The sequence below is a fragment of the Athene noctua genome, chromosome 11, assembly GCF_965140245.1.
Source record: "Athene noctua chromosome 11, bAthNoc1.hap1.1, whole genome shotgun sequence".
Taxonomy (NCBI): domain Eukaryota; kingdom Metazoa; phylum Chordata; class Aves; order Strigiformes; family Strigidae; genus Athene; species Athene noctua.
In genome coordinates this window covers 12,821,314-12,841,126 of record NC_134047.1, presented here as the reverse complement: position 1 = coordinate 12,841,126, position 19,813 = coordinate 12,821,314, and the positions used below count along the sequence as shown (strand labels likewise).

At 52.0% G+C, this 19,813-nt stretch overlaps 1 protein-coding gene across 2 annotated transcripts in view; it reads left to right on the top strand.

The window, feature by feature from the left end:
- Positions 1-1,320: 1,320 nt before the first annotated feature.
- LOC141964460 (BTB/POZ domain-containing protein KCTD12-like) overlaps positions 1,321-19,813 on the top strand; it is a 40,867-nt gene continuing 22,374 nt past the window's right edge. Inside the window, exons 1-2 of one of the 2 annotated variants that reach the window (XM_074914864.1) lie at positions 1,321-1,415; positions 3,152-4,058. In XM_074914864.1, coding sequence (XP_074770965.1) covers positions 3,176-4,058 — 883 coding nt within the window. In that variant the 5' untranslated portion in view covers positions 1,321-1,415; positions 3,152-3,175. Of the gene's footprint in view, positions 1,416-3,151; positions 4,781-19,813 lie in introns of those variants that run through there. The other variant, XM_074914865.1, reaches the window with a different exon arrangement.

Sequence of the window (19,813 nt, the reverse complement as noted above, 5' to 3'; positions counted from 1 at the left end):
GACCTAAGTTCCCAGACTCAGTGCAGGATCTGATCTTTAGGTAAAGTAGAAGTTGTGTCTTCTGCCCTTAGAAAACTTGAGTGGTACACATAAATAAACTCATAGATAAACTCAGGTCAGCTGCCAGGTCAGAGAGTTGGGGTTTAGGCTGCCTTCATCAGACTTTTAGGAAATGAGCAAATATTGAGATGTTGTTTGGAGTCATTGTGTTTTCTTGTCTTTACAAAAAACTGGCCTCTGTAAACAAATGAAAGAGATGGATTCTCTCTTCTTATGCCTGGCTTTACTAGCACTAACAAACAGGTTACCACAACAGGCTAAACTCTTTACAATCCCATCGCGTGTTATTCATACCTTGGGAAAGGACACTTCAGTCCCTACAGCTCAAGAATATAAAATCCAACCAGGAACAGCAACATGGACCAAACAAGTGGAAGTTTTCAACAGACCCTGAGCAAATTGTCTGGGGCTGGAAAGTGACTTTGCTCCCATCCCTAATTCACTGTCTCTGCACAGCTGTGGCCAGCTGTGGGGCTCTGTGGCTGCACTCTCTGAGCGCTGTGGAGATGCACCTCCCCGTGGCAATGGAGATGTGGGATGGGGGTCATGAGGTGGGACAGCGGGAGGGCGGCTGCAGCCAGGCCAGGCCTAAGGGATGAGGGATGCCCTGGCAACCAGCGGGTTTGGGGGACTGCTTCCACCTCTCGCCAAGGGTTCCCGGAGCAGGCCGAGGCCCTCGGGTCTGTGGTTCCTGCTGAGCCCCACAGCTGGACAGACAGCTGGAATGGTGGCCGGCCCGGGGCGATGCACCCCACTGGGCTCGTCTGGCTGGGTTTGGGGCTGCCATCTGGCCACGCTCCCCTGCCAAACGCCAGCTCCTGCCCGCAGCCGGGGCAAAGAGGGGCCAGCGCCTGCTCCCACCACCCCACCACCAGCGTGCAAAGCGCCTTCTGCACTGCAGCGCTGCATCGTAAGGGCCATCGACGCCTCCCCATGGCCAGCCTGGGGCTGGGGGTGCGGGGCGGGCAGCCCCCCCCGGCACCTGCCGATGGGGGGTGCGGTAACGCTTCCTCACGGCTGGGTAATGGCCTTAGAGCCAAATCCTGCTCTGCCGGGGGATGGGAAGGGAATTCCCTGGCCTCGCCTGGCCCCGGCACAGAGCGGGGCGGGGGGGTGCGGGGACTGGGGGGGACCGAGTCGGCAGCGGGGGAGGCGGGGATGGAGGGCGGGGGCGAGGCGGGTCCGGGGCCGGCGGGGGATGGCGCTCGCCGCTTTCCCGACCATAAAACGGCAGGGCCAGGACCAGGCGGGCAGAGCGGAGCGGCGGCGGGGACCGGCACGGCACGGCACGGCACGGCACGGCACGGCACGGCACGGCACGGCACGGCACGGCACGGCCGGGCCGCCCTGCGGAGGTAACGGGGCGGCGGGGTGCCGGCCCCCCGGGGATGCGCGGGAGGGGGGTCGGTCCCCTGGACGGTGCAGTGCCGGGGAGGGCTGGGGACGGCTCCGGGTCCTGGTGCCGGTGGGTGTCCCCGTGGGTGTCCCGCCGGCTTTCTGCCGGGTCCCGGGAGGGGTTGTAGCGTGTCCGCAAAGGCGCCCGGTGCGGGAGGGGCTCGGCTTCCCTTGTGTGTCCCCCCCACCCCACCCCTGCCAGCTCCTGGCCCTGCTGTGGGCAGCCCGGCTGCGATCCCCAGCCTCCGCCACCCGTGACAAGGGGACGTGGCTCCGGGCAGATGAGCTCCAGGCACAGGCAGGCTCCTGCCTGGTTTTCTGTAGCAGGGGAAGAGCAGCGTGGGCACATCACCAGAGAAAGGGACTGAAAGCCACTGCGGGAGCGGATTCGAGAAGCTGGAAACCAGCTGGACCGCGCTGATCCTCTTTCCGATCTTTGCAGTCTCTTCCGTGGCAGAGGCTCGCCCAAGTCACTCCTGTTCTAAACCGATTCTCCCGAACATCCCCACGAGCTGGGAGGAGGAGGAGATGTGTGGCCATAAAATGCAGGCTCAGCTCTCCCCAACACCCAAAAGTGCCCACAGAGTTTCATCCTTGCCCTTTAGTTTCTCTGAAATTTGCATTTGGATCACTTCGTGCTGCTCCTGTGAAGCCGCACAGCCAGACACAAGGACGGGACAAGACTTAGTGTTGTTTCTTGGCTGCGGGACCAGTCCCCTGGGGGTGCAGGCAGCTGCTGCCAACTTTAGAGCAGTCCCAGGGCTACACTAACATCACACAGGAGAGCTCAAGGCCTACCCTGCCAGATAGTTTGGGTCAGCACAGGGAAACCCCTTCTCTCCATGGTCTCCCAAATCCATGCACAGAGGATGGCTTGGCCAGGCTGGATCCAGAGTCCGTCTGCTGAGCCAGGTTTATGTAAGCGCTGATTTGCAGTGTCAAGAGATGCCTAAGAATCAGCTTGCATTTAGAAAAATGTATACATAGATGTCATCTGGCCCGAGGCTGTACCAGAAGCACAGTATTTGTCTTGGTCCCAGACCCTTGGAGAGCTTCTGCCATCTCTCACCTGCTCTCAGCTTGGCCTCGAGTCCCTGTTGAGTACTTTCTAGGAGCAAGGACGGAGCAGGAGTGCCAAAAGGCACTGTCACTATGTCCTTTAGAGTGGTACTTAGTGTTGCTTCTTTGGCAGACCTGTGGGTGCTCCTTGCAGAGGACCATAAACCCCCCTCCAGCTCACAGGCTCGGCAGGAGATGCCGTGCCGTAGTGCGGCCCTCCCTTGGCATGCCTGGCAGCTCCTCCCGACCGGCAGGATGCTGGGCCGGGTGGTTGCCGGTCAGACCCAGGGTGTGACAGGACTGACTTTCCTGTTGTTAATATCAGCACAGTGTCACTGTGCCTTGCCTCGGCAAAGGTGCTGAGCACCAGCCGCCAGAGCTGGCTGTCAGAAGGGCTGCAGGCAGAGACGGTGTGTTCGGACCACAGGTAATGCTCTTCCATCCTTGTGCCACGGAAGGGAAGGCAGCATTAAATAATGCTGCTTATTCTAAGAGCCAGTGGTTGGGGAAGAGAGCTGACTTCCAGACTGCTGGCTTGCTGACTCAAAGCAAGCGCGGTCTGGCTTGGGATCGGTGGGACAACGGGCTGCGTTTGCTGGCAGGCTTAACATTGGCATGTTGATGCTTTTTGTTGCAGGTGGGAAGGCAGCAGTAGCTCACTATGGCCCTGGCAGACAACACAGGCTGTGCCAAATCCAGTGAGGACTTCCCCTTCCCTGAGATCATTGAACTCAATGTGGGTGGACAAGTCTACATCACCCGCCACCCCACCCTGGTCAGCGTGCCTGGCTCGCTCCTCTGGGAGATGTTCACCCAGAAGAACGTCCGCTCCTTGGCCCGTGACAGCAAGGGACGGTTCTTCGTGGATCGGGATGGCTTCCTCTTCCGCTATATCTTGGATTACATGAGGGACCAGCAGCTGGTGCTGCCCGACCACTTCCCAGAGAGGAGCCGCCTGCAGCGAGAGGCAGAGTACTTCATGTTGCCAGAGCTTGTGAAGATGCTGGCCCCCAAGCTCAGCAAGCAGAACTCGCTGGGAGACGACCCATGCCAAAGCGACCCAGAGGAGCTCTCCCCCAATGCAGATGCCACCCGCAACCTGACCTCTGCCAGTGCCACGCTCCCCAGTGCCGTGGCTGGTGGCCCCGGGGGTGCCATCACCACTAGCACCGGTGCTGCCAGCACTGACGTCCGCAGGGCAGGTTTCATCACCATTGGCTACCGGGGCTCCTACACCCTGGGCAGGGACAGCCAGACGGATGCCAAGTTCCGCAGGGTGGCACGGATCATGGTCTGCGGCAAGACATCGCTGGCCAAGGAGGTCTTTGGTGATACCTTGAATGAGAGCAGGGACCCGGACAGGCCCCCGGAGAGGTACACCTCCAGGTACTACCTCAAATTCACCTTCCTGGAGCAAGCCTTTGATAAACTGGCCGATGCTGGCTTCCACATGGTGGCTTGCAACTCCACAGGCACCTGTGCCTTCGCCCATGACCAGACAGATGACAGGATCTGGACCTCTTACACCGAATATGTTTTCTATCGTGAGTGACACCAAAAAAACCACCCCCAAAAACCAAACACCAAACACCAACTCTCCCTTTCCTCTCCTGTGCTGGCTGTTTCGTAGAAGGTAGACATCCAAGCCCTGAATCCCAGCATCCCCCTTTTGCCTCCTTTTGAGTTTGTTCTTGGGTTTTTTTCCTCCTCCTTCCTCCACATTGAACCTGTTCAGCTCTTCCTTGTAGCAGCTGCTGACCACCAACCTTCTTCCCTCTCTCCGACTTCTGCAGTAGCCACTTGTAGCTCCCAACCCTCCCTGGATGTGTGGACTTGGACACTGTCATGTACATGTTTTGGGTGGGAGGGGGGGATACAGTGGACTGTGCTCTGGGCTGGGATTCCTGCAGCTGGATGAGCTTGTCCGTGTTGGACACTGAACTTGGCTCTCATGCCCTGTACGCCGTGCAGCTCCCCGGGAGCATGCTGCATACACTGTATTTGATCTGCCAAGGGCTTCAAGTGAGAAGGTGCTGGTTTAAGGATATGGAGAAAGGAGGGAAGCAGAGAGGAGGGGGGGGTGGGGGGGTGGAAAGATGAAGCCTCACAGCACAGATATATTGCCATTAGCCCATGTAAGCAGCTTAGCGTTTAGACTGTCAGTGCTTGGGAAGGTTAGATAAAGATGCACCCTGTGTCTGCAGTTCTGATTCAAAGCATCACTGCTGCTCTGGGATGCCTTGGGGTTTTTTTTGGGGGGTGGGAGGGGGCGTATAGACAGATGCTCTGTTCATGCATATGTGGAGGGAGGTGGGGGGGAGCAGGGAAACTTTACATTCTGTAGGGTGTAAAATGCTTATACATCTCTCAAACTCGTTAGAGGTCTGTAGAGAAAAAAGTACCTTCATCTTTCCTTTGGAGTACGATAGCGATGTGGGCTTCAGAGGGATGGGGTTGGGTTGCTCCAGTGAGCGGCAGTCGGGCTCAGCTGCAGTCACGACTTCATAGATTAGAGGGAATCTTTGCCCTACATTGGAATCTTTGCCCTACATTAAAATCTTTGCCATTTTGGCACTCTCTTGTGAAGGTCTCTTCAATCACAGCTCTCCGTGGCCTGCTTTTGGGCCTGGGGCTGGCTGCTGCTGCTTTACCACGCCTGGGCAATGTGTAATAAAGGAACAAAAACAACTCGCCTCCGTCTTCGTGTGCAGAGGTGCAAAGGCGGTAGTGCTGGGGGTGTGCTATGTGCACCCAGAGGTGCTGCTCGAGCAGGACAACAGCACTGGCACATGGGCAGGGAGCAATGTGCTTTAGTGTATGGACTGAAATAAAGAGGAGAAGGAAGGAAGACAAACTTACTGGAGGCCTCTTGCCCTGCTTTGACCCCCTTCCTCCTCTTTGAACCCTCTCTCCCATGCCAGCTGGACCAAATTGCAATGCAGTCCATCCCTGCAGGGATGCTGGTGCAAGCGGTCAGGTCCAGAATTACCCACCCCTCTGCAGACCAGCCCTGGATGATGCATTCATCCCCATCACTGCCGCAGGGCCTTGCAAGCTCTGGCACAAGGCTTTAGCCTGCAGATCTTGGTGCCAACGACTGCAGGGGCAGTTACAGGTGGCCCTGTCACCCTGACATCCCCCACTGCTGCCTGCACCTGCCGGCTCCCTTACACCCACCATCTATCCCTGGCCCTCTGCCTCTGGCTGCTTCTCGAGCAGCCCCCGTGAAGCTCTTGGTTCAGGGAGCTAAAGGATCGCCTCGCCAGCTGGATGCCAGCCAAAGGGGTATTTCTGTTTGGGGTTTATCTGGGAGGAAGGTTTGCAGCTGGTTTCCGAAGAGGCGGGAGAGCTGCAGTCTTCTGGCACACAGGGTGAGCAGAAACTTGACAGCGAGGCAGTCCCTCTCTCCTGAAGAAGGGGGAAGGCAAAAATGGTATTTTTATGAGGGCCCGTTCCTCATTGCAACAGCATTTTGAAGAGGAAATGACAACCAGCTTTAAAAAAAGAAACGGGAACTTGAGCTCTGTGTGGAGACAGAGGCTGAAGGACAGAATTAAAATCTTTTCAATAAAGGGGGAGGGGACACACACTCTATGTTTGCTTTTTAACTAAAGATTTTTCTGCTCATTATTAATTAGGACTGATTGGAAAAAGAAATTGCTGCTCTGTGAGAAATGCTGGTGTTTTGATGTTTGCTTTTCCCTCTGAAACTGGACTGAAAAATTGATCTCACAGGAGGAAGCATTTTTCCTGAGGGAGAAACCATAATGGCAAAGTCAACATTTTGGTGGTTTTGATCTGCTAGGTTATGTGATCTGGGCTGTTAAACCTAATACTCTGAGTGAAATATGATCAGAGCAGAAGAGTTTACTTTTGAATCATTTTAGAGTCTGACATTTTTCATGAAAACTAATACTTTGTGGAAAAAATACCTTCGTTGAGATATATCTCAACAAAAATACAACAATCTGAGTTTGTTTCTTTTCTTTGCATATATCTAGTAATGGAAAGAGTATCCTTTAGCTGATGCCCATGGCTGGGAGGAGAACCTGGATAATCTGATCCTTAGGAGAGACCATTTGCAGAGAAATGGTGTCATGGAAAAACACCTATTTGAGGTCCTCGTCCTCTGAACAATCATGGCAAGTCACTTGAGCTGGGAAAAAAAAAAAAAAAAGCAAGGGATGGCTGAAGTGAGCTGGGAAGCTCTCTCAGTTGCCAGGGCTTCGAGGACACAGTGCAGAAAGCACTTTTTTGATGTTGCCTGTTTTGCTGGCTTTTCCTGGGAACATGCTTGCATTTCCATGTGTTTCCAGATACTGAGCTGCCTGCTGGACCACAGTGGTCTGTCTCTGGGTTGTGCTTGTTCAAAGCACCTAGACCTACTTAGCTGTCCTCGAGCTCGTGACCCCCCCTCAGCATCTCTCACTATCCAGGATGTCCATAGAGACTTGAGGGGAAAATCAAATCTTGTTCAGTTTCCTTCCCTCCTGAATGCTGGTCTCAAGGTGATTTTATTCTTCCCAAGAATGCGGCATGACTCTCAGGCACTGATTTCTGCCAGTGCACAACTGGATTAAGTCACTAGCCCCCAGCTAGCACTGAAGCATATCACCAGATCCTTTTAGAGGTGCTGGTGGCAGCAGCCTGCTCCTCCTACCCAGGAGCTGTTAGCGAAGATCCTCCACATACCTTGTAGGTCCAGAGCCTTGGAGAGGATCTGGCTGCCCCCCGCTCGGCCATGGATGGCTTTTCTCCAGCGGAGGAAGGCTGGCACCTCCGAGAAGGGGCACGTGAGCTGTGTGTGGGCAGGCAGACTGCAGTGCACGCCTGCAGTAAGCCAGAGTGGCTTGCATGTGCATTGGAGGATTAGTCACGTTGTCTGCAAAAGCCCAAGGCCAGGAGGGATCCCTGTGGTTATTTTAATCTGACCTGCACTGAGCAGTCATCAGCTTTTCTGAAGGAGTCCTGCTGCGAATAAGAGGTGAGGACTGTGTCTAAGCTAGAGCTGATCCATCCCCCGATGCCAGACCACCTACCACCTTGGCCTTGGAGATGTTTTTTAGGATAAATAAGAAGCTCACCACCTCCCAAGGGGGTCTCCATGTGGCAGCAGGTCCCTTGTGGAAGACTGTGGACCGCAGTGCAGGGGAGTGTCCTTTGGGAAGCAGGCTGGTCTTACTGCAAAGCTCAGCAGCTGCTAGGCCCACCAGAAACCAAGGAATGTTTTCATGGAGGGCTTTAAGCTTTCAAAGATTGTTTTCCCTTTGAGGGGTGATGTAATTCACCCCTTCATTTAGAAATCCCCAGGAAATCGTCCATCCCAAAGTAATATCCCTCATTCAAATAAAACAGAACATGAACTCAGGCTGGGTCTGTGTTCCCAGGCGAGCACCCTGCCCACAAATTGATGGTTACTTGCTTGGCGTCTCATTCTGCACAAAATCTAAGGAACTGAGCTTCCTCCCTAAGGAAAAGCCAAATCCCATGTTTCCATCAGACACCTCTGCCACCCCGGAGAACATCTGAAAACATTTTATCTCCTAGGTTTGTCTTCAGCTCCTCTCTAAGGGGACCCCTTTTGGTGGCAGAAAAGTCCTGCCCTGACCAGAAGCTGAGCTCTCCCCATCCTGCCAGCAGCCAGGAGGCAATAAGGATGGAGCAGATCAATACTGGGGCACTGGGAAGAGGACAAGCAGGGTCCCGTGGGGTCCAGAAGATGTGAGATACTAGAGGGGAGACACAGAAAACCCTGTCCCCAGTCTAGAAATCTTGTCCTGCCATGGAAGACCTGAGGAGCCCAGGAAATTCAGCACACCACAAAGACTGAGACTGACTTGACATGGTGTTGAAATAGCAAAAGACTTACTGATCGAGAAGCACAGCGAGGGTAGAAGAAGCAGTATCTGGAAGCTGGAACCAACCTCTTCTAATCTGAAAAATAAACCCCCAAAAACTAACAGTATGGATACTTACCACTGAGAAAAACAATCAGAGAGATGGGGGTTCCCCAATTCTTGGTGCAGAAACTGCAGCTTGTCTGCTTTTCTGTAAGAGGAGGCTTAACAAAACGAGGTTATAGGCTCAGTGTAGCAGCTGACACCAGCTGGCTGCAAAGTGCAGGAGGTGAGACAATATGCAGAGTATTGCTCTGCTCTGGCCAGCCATGGAGAGACCTCTGGGCCTCCTCCGGGGGGCCATGGGTGAAGCAGGAGAGGAAACAGAGCTGAGCAGTCAATGTTTGCATTTGCTGGAAGTTGTGAGAGCCAGGAGATGCTTTGGGTTGGGTAAGCTGTTCCGGCAGCTGGCGGAGAGCTGCAGGAGCACTTTGCCAAATGAAGATTGTTCAACGTGTGCTGACAGCTTGTTCTGAGCTAAAGCAGGTTAGACTTTGTGACTTCATGACATGCAGATGATTTTCTTAAAAGGCTCTTGCAGTTAAAAAGCTTTTGCTTAGTTCTAGGTGGTGGATGGCTGGGAATTATCAATCCCCCTCCTCTGGCAGAGCTGTACAGTATCTGACTGAAATATGTTCTTGCAAATAGACTAAACCAGATTTCATCTAAATCATATTTGAGCCCACAGCATAACCCCTGCATCCCAGATGTCTATTCCCTCTCTCCCCTTACCCTTCTCCAGGCTAGACGCACTGTGATACACGGTCCACTTTGCCAACAGCTCTTTAAAGTGACCCTAAAGGGCATATTAGCCCCCAACACCCCAGGGCAGGGCAGGGCACCCTGTTCACAGACTATTCTAGATCACAGAAAACTTAAGTCAGCCCCGCGGTTTCCTAGACTCAGCCCGAAATTGGATGATGTGGTTCAGCAGGAGGCAGAAGAGCATGGAGCAATTATAGAGGATAAACACAGCTCTTACTGCATACTCTTAAGTGCCATCCTCTCTTGCAATTCTAATCAGGGACACAAAAAGCCTCTCCTGCCAGCAGTATGAAGAAGAGCATTTGCATGGAAAGCACAAATCACCTGGCTGGTGTTACTGGAGTAGCTGTACAAGCCCAGCCTCCCTGGATTAATTTAGGAGCTCTGGCAAAGGCTGACTGGGGCTAGCAGGCAGGGAAGGTTTGATGTTCCTGATCATTGGAACGAGTGAGATGGAGCTTGGCCTTGTCACGGTCCTCTCCCATCGTTGTTTAGAGGACCTCTGTGGGAAGGCAGGGAAGAGGACCCCACTGCATCCTCGTTCTCTAGACCTGAGGTCCTTGGCATGTTCTCCCCAGCTGATGCCACAGCTGAGTCCAGGCCACCCTTGCCTGATGAGAGGAACCACGAGGACAAAGACTGGTGCAGCTGGCCCAGGAGCTCAAATCAATCCCCTGCCCAGGGCCTTTTGGAGAGCTGAATGGTGGACACCTTAGTGCCCACCCCAGGGACCATGTCTGGGGAGAGCAGCCCCCTCCCACCACAACCATGCAGAAATGTGAGGTAGATTTTGGGGTCATTTCGTAAGTGGAAGCCAAGTTTCAGGTGCAACTTGGGATGCACATCATCCATTTCCCAGCCTTCAGTAAGCCCAGTTTGCAGACTGCTCAGCCCTTTCTAAAAGCACAGGTCCCTTCAATGTTGAGGAAGCTGCTCCCAATGCCTAGAGGGTTTTTGCTCCATTTCTTAAGGAGAAAGGTTTGTGTAAGCTCACACAGCATATTCCTTCCCTTTTCTTAGAGGACATGAATCTGTGAGCTAGTTTCACTCCAGCCTGGCAGTGTTTCAACTATCAGGAGCCTGCCAGTCTCATGAAAATATGTTTTGGACTATAGCAGACCTCCTCCTCAAATCCCCCTCCCCCTGCCCAGAGCATGAACTCAACCTTTAAGAAGCAAAACCACAGAAGAAAATAGACTTTGTGGTCTCCCTGCCCTCTGCAAGCTCACAGGCAAGCAGCCTGCTGAGCCCCTGCAGGAGCTGTAGAGCCCTGGAGTGCACCAGAGTCAGGTTCGTGTTTAATTTACAGGTCCCCTGTGGAGGCAGATCGAGGTACTGAGCAGACCTGGGAGATCAAGGATGCTCAGATACTTAAGGCTTATGCTTTGAGCCTGTAGAGCATTCATTGCACCTCTGTCTTGGGTGGCAGCTTGCTTGTACCAGCTCTTCCTTCATCTCAGCATCGTTTGACCAAGACGTGTGGTCAAACAGCCCCCGAGAGTAGAGAGGTTAAGGGCAATCCCTAGAGCTTGGCAAGGCATCTGAGCCAGAGATGCACCTTGAGAGAGGCAGCAGTCTGGCAGACACGAACACAGTGTGTTGCTAACAGAGGATAACCAGCCAGAGACCTGCAAAAGAGCTGCTTCATCCACAAAACTGCAGCAGATGTCTGCCTTTCACTTGGATCTGGAGGGAGGCAGTGGTACCTTTGACAGAAGGAAAAGTCCCTAATGCAGAGGCAGCAGAGGAATTACTGGGACAAATGAGTGGGTTTCTGAAAACAAGAACTTTTTCTTTATTTAAGGAAAGTGAACATAAGATCCAGAGTAAAGCTCAGTGGGAGGGCACAGGAGTCTTGCAAGCAACCTTGGGGATTTCTGCATGTCCCATTGCTGCAGAGCCATCCCAAAGAGTCAGCTCCAGGGCATGCAGCCACAGAGCCACCATGTAGCCCGGCCACGAGGGCCACCAGAGCCTGGGAACAAGGTTTGCCCTCCAATCCAGCCTGGTCTTTTGGAGAGGCCTTTGTGCCCCATGCTCCATGGAGGAGGCTGTAAAACCTCAGTGCTCAAGGGGACACACGAAGGAGGGACATGCAGGAACAGCCCTGCAAGCTCCCAGCGGAGGATGAGGGAACATTGCCTTATAAAGAAGCAATAAAAACAACCGGCTTGAGGCTTTGCTATTTCCCCTCCACACTCCTCAGCATCAACTCCTGGCTACAGCCCATGCCACAGAGCAGGACCGCGGGGGCCTCAGCATGGCTGGGATATGACTGATGTCCTTCCTCTGGAGGGGCTGGTGGACACCTCTGCCACACCACTCTTTCATCCCCAGCATTATAAAATTTCTCCATCCTCACTCAAAACCAGGGCTGGCAACGTGACAAGGAGCAGTTCTGGGTGCTGCAGGGCTGGTTCTACCCTTTAAGGACAGAAGGAATGTCCCTGTCCCCAGGGAGAGATGCCTGCTGGTGCTAGCAGGGACCACCGCCATCATCCCTAACTGTATCCCATGAATGGGCACTGATGGCAGCTTTTCCACTAACCCACACAGGCTTCAGACTTGTTTGTCCTGCTCCTGGGGCCCCTGGGGAGAGGTAACTGCCCCTCTAAAGCTCTCCCTGAGGGGCAGAGACAAGGCAGAGGTGGCACTGCCAGGATCCTCTTTCCCTGCCAGTGTCCCAAAAGACAGACACTCTAAATGGAGTTTAGTTCAGCCTCCTCGGTGGCAGGGGCTGCTATCTGTATCTTCAAAAACCAACCTGCTGCTGTGCCCCGCTCAGGACTCCTCTGTGCCGGTACAAGCACCTGACCCTGTCCCACTGATCCCAAAATTCACACACCTATATGCTGGTCTGCTAGAGCCAAAGCGCTGCCCACCCTTGAGGCCGTGCTTGTGGACCTTCGCTAGCCATGGCGTGGCTGCCTCAGCCATCCTGGCTTTGCTGGAAGCTGCAATTTCACTAGACCTTCAGCTTTCAAGTTTGTTTAGGTTTTAGTTCAGGGCCCTTTTCTGTGACAAGAGAGGGCTCAGAACCAAAACCAAACAAAGTCATACATGTTTAAGGCTCAAACATAGAAAAAAGTAAATAAAGGAAATGGTAAAAAAATAAAAATCTTAAGTTTCCCTTAACCCCATCTTGTGCTTTGGGGTTGGCCAGACAGACAGTGTTTATCAGTACCAGATTAGCAGATACCTGTAACCAGAGAAGCTGACAGCTTTTATGGCTCAAAAAGACAAGGTCTAGCGAACCCAAAGCAGGGCTTCTGTCAGCTCTTGACTGATCCACAGGGCTTATTGCAGAAGAAAAAGCAATACGAGCAAGGGAGAAGACCAAGGATCCTTTTTGCATGTACATGCACAGCCAGGAGCGTCTGTGCTTTACTGGATACTCCAGGCTCGGTTTCTCCTGTGGTATGGGGACCCCACTGAGGTGGCAATGGTTCCCTTCCAGTGCCGGGAGAAGTAGCAGAGTGGGTGCTGGGGTCTCATCCAGATGTGGAACAGGGGTGCTGCAGGGATGTGCACAGGCCCCAGATTCAGTCTTACCCTGCACTTCTGCAGCCTCAGCCAGCTCATCCTGCCTCAGTTTCCTCAACCTACAGCATAAGGCAAACCAGTCCTTTTTGGTCCTCACAGGAAGGCTCTGCAGAGCCAGGCTCTCCTGAGGGTGATGAAATGGATACCCCAGCACTTCCCTCACCTCTGAGCTGTCACTAAATGCCTGGTCCTGTACAACACAGGGCACAGCTCGCCCACATCTGCTCTCCACCTAGGAATCTGAAGCTAGCAAGCATGAGAGGGCACTTCACCCTTGTAATCCAACATGATCTAAAATAACATCCAGTCCCCACTGTATAAATAAGAAACACACCAAGTTAAACTGTTTTGTCTCAGTTGGGGATCACCTTCCTCAGAGCTGAGGCTTTCAAACAAAACAAAACAAAAATATAATGCTCTAATCCTTTGCCTCTACAGCAGAACAACAGATTACAGCTCATTTAGTGAAGTCACACTCGCCATGCATTTATGCCCTGTGTATGATTATTCCCATTATGCCCAAGTCTTCCAGTTAATATATTATTTTAATCAACTCAAAGGATCAAATGCCATTAAGGACCCAGGAGGATGGCCTTTTCCAGCTGCAGGCAGACGGTGCAGGGATGCTGAGGACGGGCACATGAGTGCAGCCATGTCCTCTCAGGGTTTGGTTCGTTCAAAGGAGGAGGAATGGGGGTAATGAGGCAGCAGGGAACAGGGCTTACCCTGCATTGCTGGTAAAAGCCATAGTTTAGTAGGTAAAGTCGGTAGTTAACCGAGTAATAAGCAAAAGACAAGTAAACAGGAAGCTGTTTTGCAACCTTCCCATCAGCAAAGCTTCCCCCTGCTCAGCTGAGCTCCACAGCCCTCTGCTGTGACACTGCCTGTCCCAAAGTTTCCCTGGGGACAGTGTCTCCACTGGCTCCCGGACTGCCTGGGGTCACCCGGGATCAGTTTTGCATGTGCTGTTCGTGTGGATGTTGTGGCAGCAAGTTTGGCAACCTAAGAAGCAGGGCCGTAGCTCAGCCGGCTGCACGCTGCTCCCTGACCTTTCATAGCAGGCATTGCATGGGAAGGGGAGCTGCCCAGGCCTTCACATGTGACACCAGAGTTCCTGCATTTACCAGTGATTCTGCATCAGGCAGAGAGACAGAGCCACCCTGACATTTGTCACTTCTTTTTTTTTTTTTTTTCCCTGTAGAACTTGCATTTTTGAAATTCACGTACAACACAGCTGGGTTTCCAGCTTCTCATCTCGTTTGACTTCAGTCACTTTAATGGAGCAGCTCCAAACCTGGAGAAACTGAGGGTACAGCCAATGTTTCCCAATAGGCGTTCCCAAAATATTCTTGTTCTTTGCATGCCTGGAGAGGATTTAACACAAAACTCCAGGGGAACAACAAAAAAAAAAATCAACAAGACGCCCCACACTGCAGCCTTTTAGCTATTATTTTTCTCCAGGGGAACTGAAGTCCCCAGGTCCTAGTCTGGAAGGATTCCCAGTCTTCTAGAAGTCACACTAGCTAAACTGGCCAGGAAAGTACTTCTCAGCATGCTGGAAAGCTGAACATGTACTGAGCACGTTGAGGTTACGATAAGGGCTTGGTGCCTTATGCCAAGTATCATCATGTTCATGTCCCTCCCTCCCCCCCCCTCAATTTAATGTTGTTGCCAACTCCACCTTCCAGCAAACTACACTTTTGCAGACTACAGAAAGCCAAGATGTTTTCCTGTGACGGGGTATATTTGTATTTGCCAGGAGTGGTGAGGTGTTTGCACCAGGGACCTTCACTGTAGGCAGTTCTCCCTTCCTACCTCTGTGGGAGCTGAGGTCATCCCTCAGTGTCATGTAAATGAAGGACAAACCGCCCTGTCTCCTGTCAAGCAGAGAGTTGGCAGGAGTCATGAAACCTTCCCTTGTTCTTAGGTTTACTGGCAGACACCCCAGCAGTCCTGGTTCTTCCTAGGGGAACACAGTTTTCTGGCTGGGCATCTCCTCCCTGCACAGGGGTCTGCCACTGCCCTTTAGGGCTGACCTTCACCTCCCCTGCTCCTTCTGTCTGGGCTCCCCATCATTGCTGAATCCTGCAGCAGCATCTTCTTCTGCTTTGAAGCTGCTTCAGAAGTTCCCAGAAGGGTCCCATGTCACATGGGCACATTCAGTCTGTAACCAACATCTCTCCAGGCTAACTGGTCAGTACTGCGGTCCAGAAATCCCAGACCTGGCTCTGTAACACTGTGTCACGCTGGAAGCATGCCCATAAGGAGACTTCAGGTGACTTAAGGAAACAGGCAGAGCCTGCAAGAGATGCAGAAACACTGGAAGACTCCATGAACTGAAAAGCTTTGATCTACTTGCCATCAGCTCTAACTAGGGTTGACCCCTTCCCTTCCCTTCCCTTCCCTTCCCTTCCCTTCCCTTCCCTTCCCTTCCCTTCCCTTCCCTTCCCTTCCCTTCCCTTCCCATCTTCAAACTTACTGACTTTTTTATTCCAGAAACTTTGGGTTTCTTTGTGTAGTTAATAATGAAAAATCCACTAAAAATTCCACCAAAGGCAATTATTTCCCCCAAAATTATCTTTTGATTAAAAACTCAGGAGGGAGAGTAACAACATGAAGAAAGGAGGATTTTTTTTGTACAAGTCACGTAAAAGGGGCTGCAGGTTTCCTAGAGGAGAGATACACATGGCTCCCCAGACTATCCAGGGCAAAGGAGGCTTCCCTGTGTGCTCACGGTCAAAATTAAAGACATCCCCCAACTAGCAGTGGTCACTGCGACCTTCTGTGCACATGTACGTCCCAACAATGATAAGATCAGCAGCTCTGTGTACTCACAGACAATTAGCAAGATCTTGAGTGAAAATCTTGGAGGGGGCTAAGAACAGCTGTAACACATGTGCTTGGGCCAAGCTCTGGTCCTGCGATGCAAAGCATGGCCTACATCCTTGGAAGTCAGCAGCTGGCCTAGAGAGGTGGAAATCAGCAGGAGACCACCCAGGACCTTCGTCCCCTTCTCCACACATCAAGACTCCAGCAGGAAGGGGAGTGTCAGTGCAGTGCCAGCATCAGCACGGAGGCTTTTACAGCTGCAGCTGCAGCTTCACAATGCACCTGTTGCCAAAAGTGATTACTTACTTGCCTGAAGCTGGCAGCTGATGTAATCAAGTAGGTTGATCTGCTCTAACTTCACCATCTTCAGTTCTGATGACAAAGTCTAGTTGTTCCTAACACCTTTGATAGTCCAGCAAGAGAAGCAAGCAGTGCTGGAGGGTCAGATACCTGTCTGGAGATGACATCTAGACATCTACCACAGTGAGGATTCACAGGCATTAGAGATACAGACTTCACCAGGAGCCCCCAGGGACACCGAAGCTCCTTCTTTTCCTCTCTTTGTCAGTGTGCATTTTAATGTAGATTTGGGGACATAAATCAGCCACAGGCAAGTCACACCTTGGCCACAAAGAGACTAAAGAGATCTCTGGATGGGTGACAGATCATTGACAAACCTTCCTCTGAACCAGTAGGGACCTGACAACTCAGGAGGACAGTCCAGTTTGGAGTCAGGGTCCCCTTTGAGATGCCATACCAAGATCCTCTGTGGGACTGGGGAAGCTCTTTGGGGTCTATCTCAGGTTCCCCACTTGTGCTCAGCAAGGATGACACCTCCCCAGCGAGCACCAGGTTACCCAGAAAGGCTGCAGCTAACCCGTACAAACACTGTACAGAGCCATTATCATTAGTCTTGTGTCAGGGAAGACACAACAGAAAAGTGGCCCGGTGTTGAAAGAGAGCCATTGAGCAAACACACTCCCAGCACCAAACGAAGAGAGCGAAGCTCTCTCATGGGAGGCCTGATTACACATGGTGTGCTAGAGCATCCTGTGTGCAAAGTTTCCTGTGTAGTAATAATAATAGATGGTCCTTCTGGTAGCAAAACTGATTGGGAAATTCAAGTTAATGACCCGATGGATGCCTTTGTCAGCTGCTGAAGAAGAAAAGGCAGCAAGCAGAGCCCTGATGCTTCATGCATAAAGTTGCTTGAATGACTGTGTCAAACAGTGAGGTCCTCTCATCCTGCTTTAGTACCTGGAGCAGGCAATTATTTACTTTTAAAGTTATTTCTCTCAAGGCTGAGCCATTAGCAATTACCCAGTGTAAATTTCTAGAGAGACTCCACAGTTGACTTTCCCTTTTTGGCAGCCCGGGCTGGCACCCACCCGTTGTACCCTCAGATCTGTGTCTGATGGGGCAAGTCCAGCCACAGCCATTGAGGATGTCCTTTTCAACAGGAATTTGTCAAAGATAGATGAATTCCAGGACCAGGTGAATGCAGCTGGGGATGGACTTGCAGGCAGAAAGGTTGATGCTGACCAAGACTGAGGCCTGGAGCAAGGGGAGACTGAGCTGTGGGAAGACAAGCAAAGGACGAAGCACAGCCTCAGGCAGGCTTGTTGCCCCAAGTCAGCTCCCGGGGCTCCATGGAGCTTCATTAAACATCCTAGCTCCATCACTGTGAAGGTGCTCCCCGTGTCAGGTGCTTGGCCCAGCACTGCATCTGAACAAATAGGACTCGGGGATGTATCCATTTGTCAGGAGGTTTGAAGGTGCTCAGCCTTTCACTAAAATAACATCCCTACCCTGTGTTTTGGAAAACACAGCCCCAGCCATTTCCAGACAGTGAGGAAGAAATTGCAGGCTTGGGTCTTTTTCTGTGGCTCAGAGAAGTTTATTTTCTCTCAGGCTACATTTTCCAGGACAGCACTTCCTGAGAAAGCCACTTGTCCGGGAGTTTTCAGCATTAGCTTAGCCCTTGCTAAACTGGAGACCTTGGGGTCAATGAACAACCCACTTGTGAAATGAGTTTGTGAGGGTCATCCCCACTGCGGAGGATGCAGGGACCTAGTGTCTAACTGAATCTGAACCTTGCTGGTGGGGGAGCAAACCTTGAAAACACAGGGAGACAAAGGAAAACCAAAAAATAATCTAGAATAAATTATTTTAGATTTAAGACTGGGCCTGCAGCTCTAATCTCCATATGGCTGGGGCTGGCACTAATGCTTCTGAGTTGAGGTCTGGGTCCACCTGACATAGCCCCATGCAGCATCCAGTGGTTGGATCCTTGATAGCGTCTGGTCACCTGTGCTGGATGCCACAGATATTTGGGTACTGGTGTTCAGATCTGGTTTGTAAAACAAGTATCTGTGATTCATGCTTCCTCATGGATTAGTGAAGTTCTTTTTGTTGTGAGGACAGCAGAAGCACCCTGGGTTTCCTCTGTGTCCATCGCCAACACTGATACTTCCACAGGAAGGTCAGTCCCCACAGCCCCTTGGAGACTTGGGGCTGCCAGTACCCTGTGGGGTGAGTCAAGCATCCCGAGGTGGGTGGGAAACAGCTTCCTTACCCGTGGCAGCCCAAACCCCTGTACACCTCAAGGTCAGACTTGTCTGGACCTGGAGCTTCTCAGAAGCTTTTTTTCTCTTGAGGAAGATGCTTTCTTGTTCTTCCTCCATGGGCAGGGTGGGAAGAGGACCACTTCCCAATCTTGTCCCTCTGCCACATGCTACATGCCCCATGTGCCCTCACATCAACAATGAGGATGGGATGGGATGGGATGGGATGACGTGACTGCTCCAGACTTGCCGTCTGCCCAAGGTGTTTCTCACTGTGTGGCATGCACGGTTCACAATGCCCAGGCAGGCTGCCAGCCTGCTGCCAGCCAAACTAAATTACACAAGAGGCAAAGCAGAGCTAAATTTATACATTAAACACAAAATTGCACAGAGAGGGGGCCAGCTCCCCAGGGCAATCTGGCAGGAGTTGCCATCACCCCCCCCATCGCTGCCCCTGAAGCCTGAACCACACATGCAAATTAAAAACCATTTGGCAGAGATATTTTAGAACTTGTGGCCACTAGCTAAGTGAATGACATGCTCACCAGTTTTTATTAGTAAAAATAAAGCCAGTGGCTTTTTGTCGAGCCACCTCAAGCTGCAGGATATTGTCAACACACGGCTCCTGCAAATTAAAGATATTTGTTAATACCCCTTCACTCCCTGTTCACCGGTTGAACTCTGGTTTAACTCAAATAAGAGCAACATACTGCAAGGAAGAGCATCCTCAGCCTCTCCTTGGGTTTGGGTTTTCTTCCCAGGACGCCCCTGGCTGTGCCAGGATGCTACCATAAGCCATGTCCAGAGCTGGAGCAGGCTGTGCTCTCTTTCAGTCCAGGGTACAGTTCTTGCCTTGTTCCTGCACTGCTCTGTACTACTTCTCACCATGGTTATCAGCCTCCCAAGTGTGCCAGCTGAAAACACACCATTTTCAGTCCCACAGATGGCATTTCAGCCAAGGCATTGCAGCATCGAGCTGAGAACCTACTGAGCTTGGGAGCACACCCAGCATTGGATAAAACCCCAAACCGATAGCATGAGCCCCTGAGCCCAAGAGCATGACCCCAGCACTGTAGCCTTATTTACACAAATATTCCCTCCCTTTTCACCACATCTGTCTGGCAGTCTCACTGCTGTTCTGTGGTTTCCTGCCCAAAATAGTCCCTGCTACAGCTAACTGGGCTGGGCAGGCAGCAAGAAGTTCCCACAGCAGGGCAGGAACAGCACACTGGTCTTCTCCTAAGCAAGATATTGCAGTGGTACACTGATAAACATTGTTTAGATTAATTCAGAGGAAAGCAAATGCTCTTAAATTGGTCTTGGAGCAGTTATCACCAGTTCACTATTGGAGCAGGAGAACACACTAAGCACGCACTGCAGGAGCCTCTGCAGAGTGGCTGTAGTCCGTATTTTCATTTACAGTTCTGCTGATGGAAGAGAAGCACCCATGTAAAGCACACAGGTGGCTCCGAGCTGGGAGGGCTTGCCAGTGCTTAAGGGGGTGAGTTCAAAAGGGCGGGGGCCTTTGCAAGAAGATGCATGTCAGATAGCAGGGTGTTTGCAGGAGCCTGAGCTGTGGGAGACCTGGGTATCTTGTTCTTCTCAGCCTGATGCTTGGACTGGAACACCCTGCCCGCTTTCAGATGACGGGTTAAGAAAGATGTTGATGAACTGGAGGAAGTCCAGAGGAGAAGCACAAAT